This window comes from Aspergillus melleus (genome assembly GCF_016097325.1).
Source record: "Aspergillus melleus strain CBS 546.65 chromosome Unknown contig1, whole genome shotgun sequence".
In the NCBI taxonomy this organism is placed as follows: domain Eukaryota; kingdom Fungi; phylum Ascomycota; class Eurotiomycetes; order Eurotiales; family Aspergillaceae; genus Aspergillus; species Aspergillus melleus.
Window position 1 is genome coordinate 3,179,053 of NW_025763370.1, and position 12,140 is coordinate 3,191,192.

At 52.7% G+C, this 12,140-nt stretch overlaps 6 protein-coding genes across 6 annotated transcripts; 3 read left to right on the forward strand and 3 right to left on the reverse strand.

The window, feature by feature from the left end:
- Nucleotides 1-665: 665 nt before the first annotated feature.
- Nucleotides 666-2,693, reverse strand: NOT5 (CNOT2/3/5 family protein; the record flags this gene model as incomplete). Its single annotated transcript, XM_046082766.1, has 3 exons — nt 666-726; nt 793-2,348; nt 2,439-2,693. The coding sequence occupies 3 exons, from the start codon at nt 2,691-2,693 to the stop codon at nt 666-668; spliced, it is 1,872 nt and encodes a 623-aa protein (XP_045938723.1).
- A 733-nt stretch (nt 2,694-3,426) lies between these two features.
- On the forward strand, nt 3,427-4,285 carry DTD1_1 (D-aminoacyl-tRNA deacylase; the record flags this gene model as incomplete). The annotated part of the gene is made up of 5 exons (XM_046082767.1): nt 3,427-3,433; nt 3,490-3,671; nt 3,734-3,776; nt 3,842-4,032; nt 4,157-4,285. 5 exons carry the CDS (start codon nt 3,427-3,429, stop codon nt 4,283-4,285), a joined length of 552 nt encoding a protein of 183 aa, XP_045938724.1.
- A 394-nt stretch (nt 4,286-4,679) lies between these two features.
- On the forward strand, nt 4,680-6,089 carry cpr6 (Peptidyl-prolyl cis-trans isomerase D; the record flags this gene model as incomplete). The annotated part of the gene is made up of 5 exons (XM_046082768.1): nt 4,680-4,695; nt 4,767-4,834; nt 4,892-4,901; nt 4,958-5,044; nt 5,149-6,089. 5 exons carry the CDS (start codon nt 4,680-4,682, stop codon nt 6,087-6,089), a joined length of 1,122 nt encoding a protein of 373 aa, XP_045938725.1.
- Nucleotides 6,090-7,116: 1,027 nt separating this feature from the next.
- Nucleotides 7,117-8,503, forward strand: LDX57_001126 (NAD(P)/FAD-dependent oxidoreductase; the record flags this gene model as incomplete). The annotated part of the gene is made up of 2 exons (XM_046082769.1): nt 7,117-7,303; nt 7,377-8,503. The coding sequence occupies 2 exons, from the start codon at nt 7,117-7,119 to the stop codon at nt 8,501-8,503; spliced, it is 1,314 nt and encodes a 437-aa protein (XP_045938726.1).
- Nucleotides 8,504-8,647: 144 nt separating this feature from the next.
- Nucleotides 8,648-10,102, reverse strand: LDX57_001127 (acetamidase/formamidase family protein; the record flags this gene model as incomplete). Its single annotated transcript, XM_046082770.1, has 4 exons — nt 8,648-9,226; nt 9,280-9,553; nt 9,613-9,956; nt 10,028-10,102. The coding sequence occupies 4 exons, from the start codon at nt 10,100-10,102 to the stop codon at nt 8,648-8,650; spliced, it is 1,272 nt and encodes a 423-aa protein (XP_045938727.1).
- Nucleotides 10,103-10,443: 341 nt separating this feature from the next.
- On the reverse strand, nt 10,444-11,951 carry usgS (transmembrane protein UsgS; the record flags this gene model as incomplete). Its single annotated transcript, XM_046082771.1, has 5 exons — nt 10,444-10,803; nt 10,858-11,251; nt 11,302-11,474; nt 11,533-11,639; nt 11,894-11,951. The coding sequence occupies 5 exons, from the start codon at nt 11,949-11,951 to the stop codon at nt 10,444-10,446; spliced, it is 1,092 nt and encodes a 363-aa protein (XP_045938728.1).
- Nucleotides 11,952-12,140: the final 189 nt, after the last annotated feature.

A 12,140-nucleotide genomic window follows, 5' to 3' on the forward strand; every position in this document is an offset into this window, starting at 1 on the left:
GAATCAAAACGTTCTACAAACAGAACTTTTCATAACAAGGTGACGAAAGTGATAGAAAAAAAAAAAAAAAAAAAAGGAAGGAAGACAAGTAAATATCATCCGACAAGACAGACCATTCGTTTTCATTCATTCTTAAAAAAAAACAAAGTCGAGGCCAACGGGGTGAGTAAGGTAACAAGGACATGGCTGTAGACCCCATCAGCCGCCACGTAAGAATAGCGCAGAGTCAAGACGAAACAAAACAGATAAATAAAAAAAAAAAACTCCTCCCTTCCCCCCTGTCCCACAAGGTCCCATTTCATTTCCTCGTGCCTGAAATATGCATTCGAACGATCAAACAAGTGATAATTGGATGGAAGTCAAAATAAACAGAAAACCGGAAGAAGAAAAGAAGAAGAGAAGAAAAGTAGCATGGGAAGAACGTGAATAAGAAACAAGATAGAAAAAGAACAGAAAAAGGCACCACTGTCTCCTCAAAGTTCTCTGTTTGGAGTCAGTCAACCGGCCGGTCGGTCAGACTAGGTAGTCGACTTTCTTCTTGCTTCGTTCAAAATGACTCTCTCCGTCCCGCTACTGTTTCTGCCTTTTCTCTTCTCGCCCCGGGAATGCGAATCAATACATATGAATCTCCATGAATGACATTGCTTGTTGCCTAGCCTCTCACATTATAGCTCATCTTCTAGATACTTGTACACAAACTTGAAGTCCGCCTTGCGTCGGTTCATCCTGCGTCATGTTAGCCTGCGTGTCTTCATCATCGCTGGTAGATAAAGGAGAAGGCAGTAAACATACCATGTACTCTCGTAGTCGAAGAACCGATACGTCCCCTGCTCGAATTCCTCGGTGATGGTCTTCGGCTCCTCGTGTCGTTGGAACCAGGTCTGGTATTGCTTGTGAAATCGCCAGCTCTGGTTCTTCAGTGCCTTGGCCGCCAGGAATTGCTGATACGACCCCTGTCGGTAATAGAACAGGTAGAAAAGCGTGTCCGTGTCGATGCGCCCCGTGTCGTATAACCGCGGGTCGTCGAAAATGGACAGCGGTTCCTGGGGGTAGTAGAGGGGCGTGTTGTACGGGTTCTGCGGCTTGTAATGTCGGGGCTTCTCGGCGTCTGCCGGCTCGGGGCATGTGGACAATGATGCGGCCAGAAGTCGTTGGACGGACGGTGGCGGATTCGAGGAGGTCGTCGACGCTCGGGTCTTGGTCACCTCGAACGAGTGGATCAGGTCTTGCAGGCCCGGAGGCAGGTGATATACCGAATCGCTGCTCTCTTCCTTGCTGCTCGAATCTCCATTGACGGTCGACGCTCCCCGAGTGGCCGGGGTCGTTGTCGTGGCCTCCGCCTTGTCCGTCGCGGGAGGGGGTGCCACCGTATTCGAAGGGGCGGGGGCGGCATTTGCAGTGGCGATGTTAGGACTGATGGCAGGAGTTTTCGACCGTACGCTGGGCTCATCTGTCGTCGGGGCCGGAGTTGATGTCGTTCGGATGGCTGGCTGGACCGACGAGACGCTGGGTGAGGCGGTTGACGAAGCTTTCGAGGCGGGAACTGCGACCGGGAAAGCAGGGCTGGCGCCCGGTGGTGGAGGGAGGGGTGCGATCCCGACGCCGTTCTTGTCGCTGGCAGCCGCCGCCGCCGCCGCCGAGGCGTACTTGAGCGTCTCACCAGGCAGACGCGTTGGTGGTGGCGCAGGCTTCATACCAGACGTAGCGCTGGTGGAGGTCGACGGGTGCAAGGTCGCGAGCACAGGCAGCGGCGATTTCATCTGCGCGGACGGCCGTCGCGGCCCCGTTGCTTCGCTACTGCTCTTGGGCTTGGGCTTGGGTTCCGATTCATCCTCTTGCACCGATTGCGTATCTTGTGATGAGACTCGGTCGTTGTCGGCATTTGCATACTGACCGTCGACCTCGTCTCCGAAGATTAGATCGTCATAGAGGGTCTCGTCCTCTCCGGAGTAATCCACGTTATGTCCATCTTCCACGTAGTATTTTATGCTCTCCTTGAGATCGATCACCTGGTTGACTTCGATGGCGCCATTTTGCAGGGACCGTAGCAGAAGTTCGAGCTTGTTGACGTGCCACTTATGTCGCTCGTTGATTCGGGTAAGGTCCGCTAATCGATTCGTCTTGGAGACGTCTTTCTTGCCCTTCTTGACTTGCATGTGCAGAGTTTCTTCCTCAGCCTCCATGGCCTCGATCTTCTGCTGCAGCTCATCCACCATATTGGACAGGAAGTCGCACGTCTCCACCTTCTCTTTCTCTTTCGGATCAAGTCTCGAAGCGGCGGATAGACCTTCTTTGGAGTATGCCTTGGTCTTCATCTCTTTCTCCACTGCCTTGAACTGCTCCATACACTACACCGCCGTTAGCTTGATCGCATTCTCATGGATGGTGTCAACATCGAGGTGAGGATTGGTGTGAGGAGGGGAAATTCGTTAGCGCACAGTTTCGATGGCTCGACGCTGCTCCAGCAGCGGTCCTTTGTCCTTGACTTCATTGCCCGAAGCCCATGATTTGATTTGGTCGCGATACCGTTGGAGCTTCTTGATCTCTCGTTTCAGATTCTCCTCCAGTTTATCCCGTTGCGTGGCATTCGTTGTCGAACGGATCTTCTCGTAGATACCTTCGAATTGTTGGATCCCTTCGGCCACCTTCTTGAAGGTCTTGTCGATCTCTTGTTGTGTCTTTCGGGACGTCATGATTGCTGTTTCATGGGAACAGTCGGCCCAGGTTCTTGCGAGTCTTTCGCGTCGTCAAAGTCGTAGGGTGTGTGTGGGGGGGGAGGTAGTAGCTGCCGGGAGCAATGTAGGGTTGGAGATCGAATGGAATCCCCCGGTCGCTAAGAATCCGGAGAAAGTGAGGATGGTCTTGACGCAGGTTGCTGGGCAACTTTTAGCGGAAACAATTGTGGTTCGTCAGGGGCGGGAACAAGGTGAAATTGGGAGACAACAATGACGAGAGAGTGAGAGTGAACCTCCTGATGCGCTTCGATAGATTCGCCGAAGTTCCCAAACGGGTTTACCGCCAAGACCCGTGACACCGCTTTCTGGACTCGTCACAAGAGGCGAATCGCTCTGTTTCCCCATCAACTTCGCGTCGTCTTCTCTTCGCTCACTCACGCTTTACCCTGCTATTCACCTGCTATCGAGATTTTGTACATTTATTAACTTCTCTCCATCCTTGTTAGTAGCTGTGGTTCAGCCTGATCGCTTGTCCGTGAATTTGTATGAAAGAAATGTTATGCCGCTTGCGGTTCTTCCCCCACAGCAGCGAACTAATTATTGTTCTTTGTAGGTCCTACTTAGTCAGGTCGATCGATATTGCTCAACCCTGTCTCTATATCCTAGTCACTGAACCACTTCTCTATCTTCCGTTCGAACCTTTGAAATTACTCTTTGCGACAAGGCTCTAGTTTCTGCGAACTGTCAAACCATGAAGGGTGCGCCGTCACTGCTGTTGAATTCCAACAAGATGTAAACTGATTCGTGTGAATAGCGGTTCTTCAGCGAGTCAAGTCCGCCTCGGTCACCGTCGACGGCCAACAGATCTCCTCGATCGGTCGTGGATTATTGGTCTTGGCGGGCGTGGGGAAAGAAGACACGGAGAAAGATATGGATACGATGGTCGGGCGCATATTGAGGGCTAAGCTGTGGCCAGCAGATGAGGATGGCGGACAGGTGGGTGACCATGCGACTAGGAGCTGGCATCAACCAAGTACTGACGAGATGTCCCGACGCAGTGGAAGAAGAACGTGCAGGACATTGAGGGAGAGGTGCTCTGTGGTACGTGTCCGGGTCTCGAGCGCATGTTGCGCCTGGACGAACAGGTCAACTAATCTCATGCGCAGTGTCACAATTCACACTCTACGGCGACATGAAAAAAGCCAAACCCAATTTCAACGGAGCCGCCGACGTCGAAACCGCACGCCGACTGTACGACTATTTCTTCCAGAAAATGCGTGCTGCCTACAAACCCGAGAGGGTGCAAAACGGCGTCTTCCAGGCTATGATGGATGTCGACCTACGAAACGATGGGCCGGTGGGTGTGAACTACCGCAGTCACGATGCGGCGGTAAAGCAATCTATTGCTTGCTTGTTTTCTCTTTTGTCGGCTGCTCTGGACTTGGAGAGTACGAGGTTTGGCTAACGATTTCATGATACAGGTGACGATCGAAATCAGCACAAAACTGCCCCCGAGCGAGAAAAAGGAGAAGAAGAAGGAAAGCGACGAGTCAGCGGAAGGCGAGAAGAAGTCGTATGAGTTCAAATTGCCGGCTTCGCTTTTGGAGTAAAGGATGGGTGGTGACCCTAATGAATGATACCCTGTAAATAGACCTTCGACATATAGACTAGTTATACCGACCCCCCTACATAGATAAAATAGACACACACTCCACAATGCGGTCAGAAACGCAGGACCAGTTGGGGAAGCAACTGGGGGGTTGTTCAAAGCGCCGTTGATGCGGAGGTTGCATGGAAGCTTCGTGAAGCCGCCTCCACCTTTTCTGCCTGCGCGCTTCTTTCCTCTTCTCTTCTCTCTTTTCTTCCCCGCTCACTTCCTCTTCTTTCCTGCGCTCTCTGCTCTTCCCTCTCCAGTCTCGACTCGCCTGGGATTCATTGATCGCCTCCCCAATCTTCATATCCACTTTTCACCTTCCTCTCCTACTCTCCCGTAATTCTACCGTCATGGCCGAATCTCAGCGTGCGTGGATCTCTTTCTTTCTTCGGCCCCTCCGAAGCTACCTACCATTTACTGATGTGCTGCGACAATAGGTCGTCCTCGTGTCTTCTTCGACATTCAGATTGGCAAGCAAAAGACCGGTCGCATTGCCCTTGAACTGGTATGTCGTTGCCCTACATGCTCTGTGAGCCCGTCTTGTCGCTAACTACCCCGCTAGTTCAACGATGGTATGCTTTGCGCGCCCCTCGGGTTTCGTCATGGCCGTTTCTAACTCACGTCGTAGTTGTCCCTAAGACTGCGGAGAATTTCCGTGCTCTCTCGACCGGAGAGAAGGGTGTTGGAAAGCAGGGCAAGCCATTGAGCTTCAAGGGTACGTTGATCTCTATCTCTCTTCTCTCTCTCTTCCCCCACTTCCGTCCCGCATCGTGCAATATGCAGGCAACCTTGCTTACCCGCTTCCTGCCGCGTAACTAGGCTCCATCTTCCACCGTGTGATCAAACAATTCATGATCCAGGGTGGTGACTTCACCGCATTCAACGGCACCGGTGGTGAATCGATCTATGGCGAGAAATTCCCCGACGAGAACTTCGACCTGAAGCATGATCGCCCCTTCCTCCTTTCCATGGCCAATTCCGGTCCCGGAACCAACGGCAGCCAGTTCTTCATCACCACCGTCCCCACCCCCCACCTGGATGGCAAGCATGTGGTTTTCGGCGAGGTGATCAACGGAAAGAGCGTTGTTCGCAAGATTGAGAACATGTCTACTCAGGCGGATAAGCCCAACGTCGACGTGACGATCGTGGACTGCGGCGAATTGACCGGCCAGGAGTACGACGATGCCGACAAGCAGATCCCCGACGTGACCGGCGATCCCTACGAGGACTTTCCTGATGACCACCAGGGCGAGGAGCTGAACGCCCCCGTGTGCTTCAAGATCGCCTCGGAGCTGAAGAACTTCGGAAATACCGCTTTCAAGAGCGGAAACCTCACCGTTGGTCTGGACAAGTACCAGAAGGGTCTGCGCTATCTGAACGAATTTCCCGGTCCCGACGAGAACGACCCCAAGGAGCTGGAGGGCCAGATGAAGGCGCTGCGCTTCACCCTCCACTCCAACTCCTCCCTGCTGGCCAACAAGTTGGGCCAGTTCAAGAACGGCCAGACCTGGGCCACGTACGCGCTCGAGGTGGCCGATGCCGCCAACGCTAAGGACGCCGACCGGGCCAAGGCCTACTACCGCCGTGCCGTCGCCAGCACCGGCCTGAAGGAGGAGGATGAGTCTTTGAAGGATCTCGAGCAGGCGTCTAAACTGGCCCCCAATGATGCGGGTATCACCAACGAAGTTGCCCGGGTGAAGAAGGCCGTCAAGGACCGAGAGGCCAAGGAACGCGCCACTGCCCAAAAGTTCTTCTCGTAAGAAGCACGTCTTACCAAGTGACCTATCGCGAGACCAGCAAAATCTACGATGGTTCATGATTCATGATTACATGAATTCTTCCCTCTTCTCTCCCCCTCACTTCTTTACTTCTATTCTATAAACAAGCGAATTCCAGCATACGGCTCTGCATTGTCGTGATTTCACGTATTTTTGATATCTTCTATACCTTGTCCTTTGGTTCATCCAAGCCCGGTCTTGAATCTCCCCGCGTCGCGAACCGGAGATTATCGCTTCCATCGTATCATACTTGGTCCATCATATGAATTTTCTAAACCCAGAAAGCCTTCCTCGATGCTCAGTGTATCTGCTCACCATCGAAAAGGTATATTTACCGAGTGACGGAAGCCAACAATTTGGACAGAAGAGCCAGACAGTAACACACCAGCAAGACCACAGATCATAAATAACAATGTCAATTGAAATGACAGTCAAAGTAAAAGTTCTATATAGTCTACGTCTCTGGTATGCATTATCAGCATGTACGAATATCATTATCATCGCAGTGTAGGCTCAAACAAGTTCACTCTCAGAGCCAGACATGGGCGGGTATTAGAGACGAAGTTCTAGTACTTTCCGTGCAGAGGGACTGTGTGATCGGAGTATGGCATTTCAATGATTCTCTTCGCTACGCAGCGACGCATGAACTATGGCGCAGAATTAGCTCCATTGTGGCGAACTACGAAGGATCACCCGAAACTAAACACGATACGATAAATGACTAGGCTTAGGAGGAAGCCATGATTACGAGATTTAGACGAAGAGACGAGAGGTGGAGACACATTGAGTGAAGCTACTGTCAAGATGGCGAGAACTTGATATCCAAGCCAAGCCAGCAAGGAAAAGACGAAGGAAGGTCCAGCCGCCGAGCGGGGAATCAACTAACCTCAAACTAATCACTTTAGTCGCAACTAGGAACTAGTTGTCTAGGTCGTGGCATGATTGACCTGGTCCGTCTTCTTGATATATCCTCATCTCTTCCGTGTGCTTCTGTCTACAGCGTATCAAGATGTCCTCTCTCAGTCTGACCTCGTCCATCCTCATCGTCGGAGGAGGTACCTGGGGATGCTCGACGGCTTTGCATCTTGCGCGTCGGGGCTATACCAATGTCATCGTACTCGACCCATATCCAATTCCCTCGCCCATTGCAGCAGGCAATGATATCAACAAGATCATGGAGCATCGAGAACTGAAAGGTACTTTCAAATCACTCACACCACTTTCCCACCCAGACCTACGACTCCTGTACCAAGATCTAACATGTATCAGACACGGAAACCGACCCCCGAAGCATCATGTTCGCCACCTGCTCCCGCGCCGCCCTGAAGGGCTGGCGAACAGATCCTATCTTCCAGCCCTACTTCCACGAAACCGGCTCCATCGTAGCAGCCCACACCCCAGCGCTGATCGAGCACATCCGGGAAAACGAGATCGACCCTGTCAAAGACTCCTTCACTGAGCTCACCACCGCCGACGACTTCCACAACACCATGCCCCCCGGCGTCCTCACCGGCCCATTCCCCAACTGGAAAGGCTGGTTCAGCAAGTCCGGCGCCGGATGGATCCACGCCCAAAAGGCCATGGTAAGCGCGTACACCGAGGCGCAGCGTCTCGGGGTGAGGTTCATCACGGGCTCCCCGGCAGGAGCCGTGCAGTGTCTCGCATACGAAGACGGGGACGTGATCGGCGCGCAAACGGCCGACGGGGTCCTTCACCGCGCCGACCAGACCATCCTAGCAGCTGGTGCGACTAGCGACCGACTTCTCGATTTCAAGAAACAGCTACGCCCCACGGCCTGGACGCTCTGCCATATCCGCATGACTCCCGAAGAAGCCGCATTGTACCGCAATCTCCCGGTGCTGTTCAACATCGCGAAAGGCTTCTTCATGGAACCCGACGTCGACCACCACGAGTTGAAGATCTGCGACGAACATCCCGGATACTGTAACTTTATCCCTGACCCAAACCACAACAACGAGATTCGAAGCGTGCCGTTCGCGAAGACCCAGATCCCGAAAGAAGCGGAGGCTCGTGCGCGCTCGTTTCTGCGCGATACGATGCCCCATCTAGCGGATCGGGAGCTGGCGTTTGCGCGCATCTGCTGGGACGCGGATACCCCTGACCGGGCTTTCTTGATTGATCGACACCCTGAGCATCCGTCGCTTGTGGTTGCGGTGGGAGGGTCGGGGAATGGGGCGATGCAGATGCCGGCGATTGGCGGGTTCATTGCGGATGCGTTGGAGGGGAAATTGATCAGGGAGGTGAGGGATGTGGTGCGTTGGAGGCCGGAGACGGCGGTGGGGAGGAATTGGAGGGATACGCAGGGGAGGTTTGGGGGGTTGGGGAAGGTGATGGATTTTCAGGAGATTGGGGAGGATGGGTGGACGGATGTGTAGATGTTTACTGCTTTTTATCAGTAGTTAAGCTGGACGTTCTTTACAAGGCTTCATAGAAAGGATCATTAACTATAAACAATAAGCATACATCGGCAGGCAATCGCGATGGTAAGTAGATAACTCCCCAGTAATAAGAAATGCCACTCAATCACTCGCAAACGCACAACTTCCCATATCCCTCTTCACGACCTCCGCCTCAGGCCGGATATCAAAATCAAAGATATCCATCGGCACCCCCAACGTGGTGCACGCATTCGGAATATCCACCAAACCCGCAATATGGCCCTGAACCGGCGCACAACTCAACAGCAAATAGATCTGATAATCACTATACCCATACCGACGCAGGTACTCGATGACCCGCAGACAAGTCTGGCGGTACGCGACGGTAGCATCTAGATAATGCTGCTTGCCGGTCTCGTCGACCGAGAAACCCTCGAAAGTTAGGTAGCGGCCGGGACCGAATTGCGGTTCCACAGGGCCTGGGTGGAAGATGGGAGACTTCATGCCGAGCTTGGCCATGCCGTTCTTGAGAACGGTGAATTTCAGGGTGATCACGCCGGCCATTTCGATGGCGCCGCAGAATGAGATCTCCCCGTCGCCTTGGGAGAAGTGGAGGTCGCCGACGGAGAATTTGGCGCCGGGGACGTGGACGGGGAGATAGACTTTTGAGCCTCGAGAGAGGTTCTTGATGTCGCAGTTGCCGCCGTGTTCGGGGCGGCCCTGTTGGTTGTTAGATTCGGGGATGTGTGGTGGCTGATGTGGTGGATACGTACTGGGATGGTTCGGGCACCTTCTCTTCCGACCTTCTCTTTGATACTTTCGCTGGCGCTGCCGGCGTGAGTACTCTGTGCTAGGGGAGGTTTCGCGACATCCCGTTTGGTGGTGTTGGTGGTGATCAGTTCGCCCTCGCGACGGTTCCATTCCGCTAGGACTTCTGCGGAAGGCGCGCAGCCTAGGATACCGGGGTGAATGAGGCCGGCGAAGCGAACATGGGGGATGTGACGGGACGAGCAGAAGATTCCCTCAAAGTCCCAGATGGCTTTTGCCCTGGTGGTTCTCCACGTTAGAAGGCATGAGACAACCAATGAAAGTCAAACATCACGCACGGCTTGGGATAGATCTCATCTAGAAAACCACCGCCATTCTGGGGATGGAAGATGCCGGTAAACCCCCACGGTTGGTGCTCGAATGGTTGAACGTCCTGGATTTCTACCAGAAGTACGTCGCCGGGCTCGGCTGTCTCAATGTCGAACGGGCCGGATAGATAGTGAATTTGACTGAGGTCAACGTTCTTGACGTCGTCGGCGGAGTCGTTGTTCTTGATTTGGCCGCCAGTCCAGTCGAGGCATTCGATTTTGACGACTTCATTATTCGCGATCTTTCCGGTGGATGGAACTAGATGAACGTTAGACGGACATGATCGAGCGATCATAAGGTGGTGACGTGCCGTCTGGATGCCATCGGTTCTAATTCATTATTAATACATGCCAGTGAGGCGTTCATCTCTATAGAGAAACTTACATGCAGACCGGGTTGCTCCCATGCCGGCTTATCGAGATCGACTTTAAGAGCGGTGCGGATGCCTTTTTGACCCATGATGATGATTTTGACAGAAGAGAGATTCGGATAATGAATACGAGGAAGAAGGACGGTTGCACCACGGGGTTATAAGGAAATCCCCCTCACGAGGAGTGCAAGTTATCTCCAACCCCGCATCCTCTGGCGATCTTATCGGTGTCGCTTATCAGCGGGACTTCTCGGAGAACATGGATTGGCACTATTTATAATTGGCTTTATATATGATTGAATGCTATTTGATAAGGATTTCTGGGCAGTCGAGATGAGGCAGGTGGCGTGTTGACCCCCTCATTTCCGACTCTGCCGATGGAGGAGCTCTAAAAGCTCTATAGACGTGTTATTTAGGTAGAAATGAACATCTAGGTAAACTTTTGCCTGGGAATTTCAGGGTTGGTGGCCTCCTTGCTTTGGTGAACGGCCGTGTTGATTTTGTCGATGTTGTCGAGGGACAGCTGGAGGAAGTCATGCTTGTTCTTCCACGTCACTTGGCTCTCGGCATAGCCTTCGCTGTCGGCAGGGCTTGGGGGAGGGTCGGTGATCTTGGTGACAAGATAGGCGGTGGATGCTTCTGCCACGCCATACATGAGAACTCCAATGTATGGCGTCTTTAGAACAACGGTGAAGGCGAAGGCGAAGCCGAATAGTACACCCTCTCGATCGGAAAACCAACGCTTCTTCTGCTCTTTGGTGAACTTGACGCGGCAGAAGTAGGGTTCCAACTGATGACTGTCAGAAAGAAAGATCGGTCGATTAAATGGGCAAATTCCACTCACCAATTCACGCATCAAGCTGCGGGACGAGAAGTAGGTATGAAGGAAGGTGACGACAAAATTCTTGGGAAGCACTAGACCAGTTCCGAAGATGACGGCAGCGGGTGTGGTTCCAACGAAGTCCTGGAAAGAGAGGAAAGAGACTGCCGGCATCACGAATCGACCAACGATGGGAAGAAGCGAAAGAATGAATACCGCCAACATCATTCCGACTTTTCGACCGTACCGGACCATGAAGGCGACCAGAGCGTCCGGGACAGGCTTAGACACACCTGCGCTGCCGTGGGTCGAGTATTTGATAAGGTTGGGATAGTACATGGCCCGCAGAGTCGCAGGGTCGTCCGACTTGTGCTTGTTTACGTATGTATAATCGACCCATTGCAGAGATTGCATGAAGCTAATCCATTAGTACCTCCTGGAAACTTCCGAGACGGACAGAAAACTTACATGCCATCTAGAGTCGGAGTAACATATCGCATTAAGGTCATCAGTAGGAACGGGACTTGGAGAACAGATTTGTTCAAGAAGTCCAGAGATTCCAGAATGGTGTCATCCCAAGTAACGGCCTCTAAGTCAACAAAGAGCGATACAATCACCAGGAGAAATTTGACACCTATGATCTATACGGAGTGTTAGTTGGGTAACTAGGATTCAAAGATGCTAGATGATTGAGCGTACCGGAATCTGGATGATGAATTGGATAACGATTCCAACCACAATAGCCAAAGCTGCCTGTCGGAAGTGCTCGGATTTGAACAATTCGGGGTTGCGCAGTGCCCGAACAGCTGTTCCGTGGAGTTAGCATCTATACCGGCTTCTGGAAGTAAATGGAAGTAAGATGAACATTATTGGACGCCATCAGAGTCTCGCTCGCTGCAAACCAAGGTAGATCCCTGCATAGGGTGATCTTGGCTTGAGATGTCTTACGGTTCACGCATGGAGGTGGAGGAGTCCCGCATGTTCGTTGACATTGGGCATCTCGGACATCCGAGTTTTCCGGATTGAGCAATGATGGGCAGGGACTAGGAGTCAAACTTACTGCCAACGACGGTGAGCTGGAAGCCGCGAATCACGGCGTTGGGTTCGAAGTTCGGCATGACGACGTTCCTCGAGTGTCGAGTATAGAAGGGAATAGGGGAGAGGAACGAGGGGAAGACAAGGAGGCAAACGCAGAGCAACACAGGCAACCGTCAATCTATGGCTGCCGCGTGACATTGGCCAAGCAGCCGCTAGTCGGGCGCTTGCAGAGCCGCGCGGCCCCACCTAACTGTCCTGCCTCAGGCATA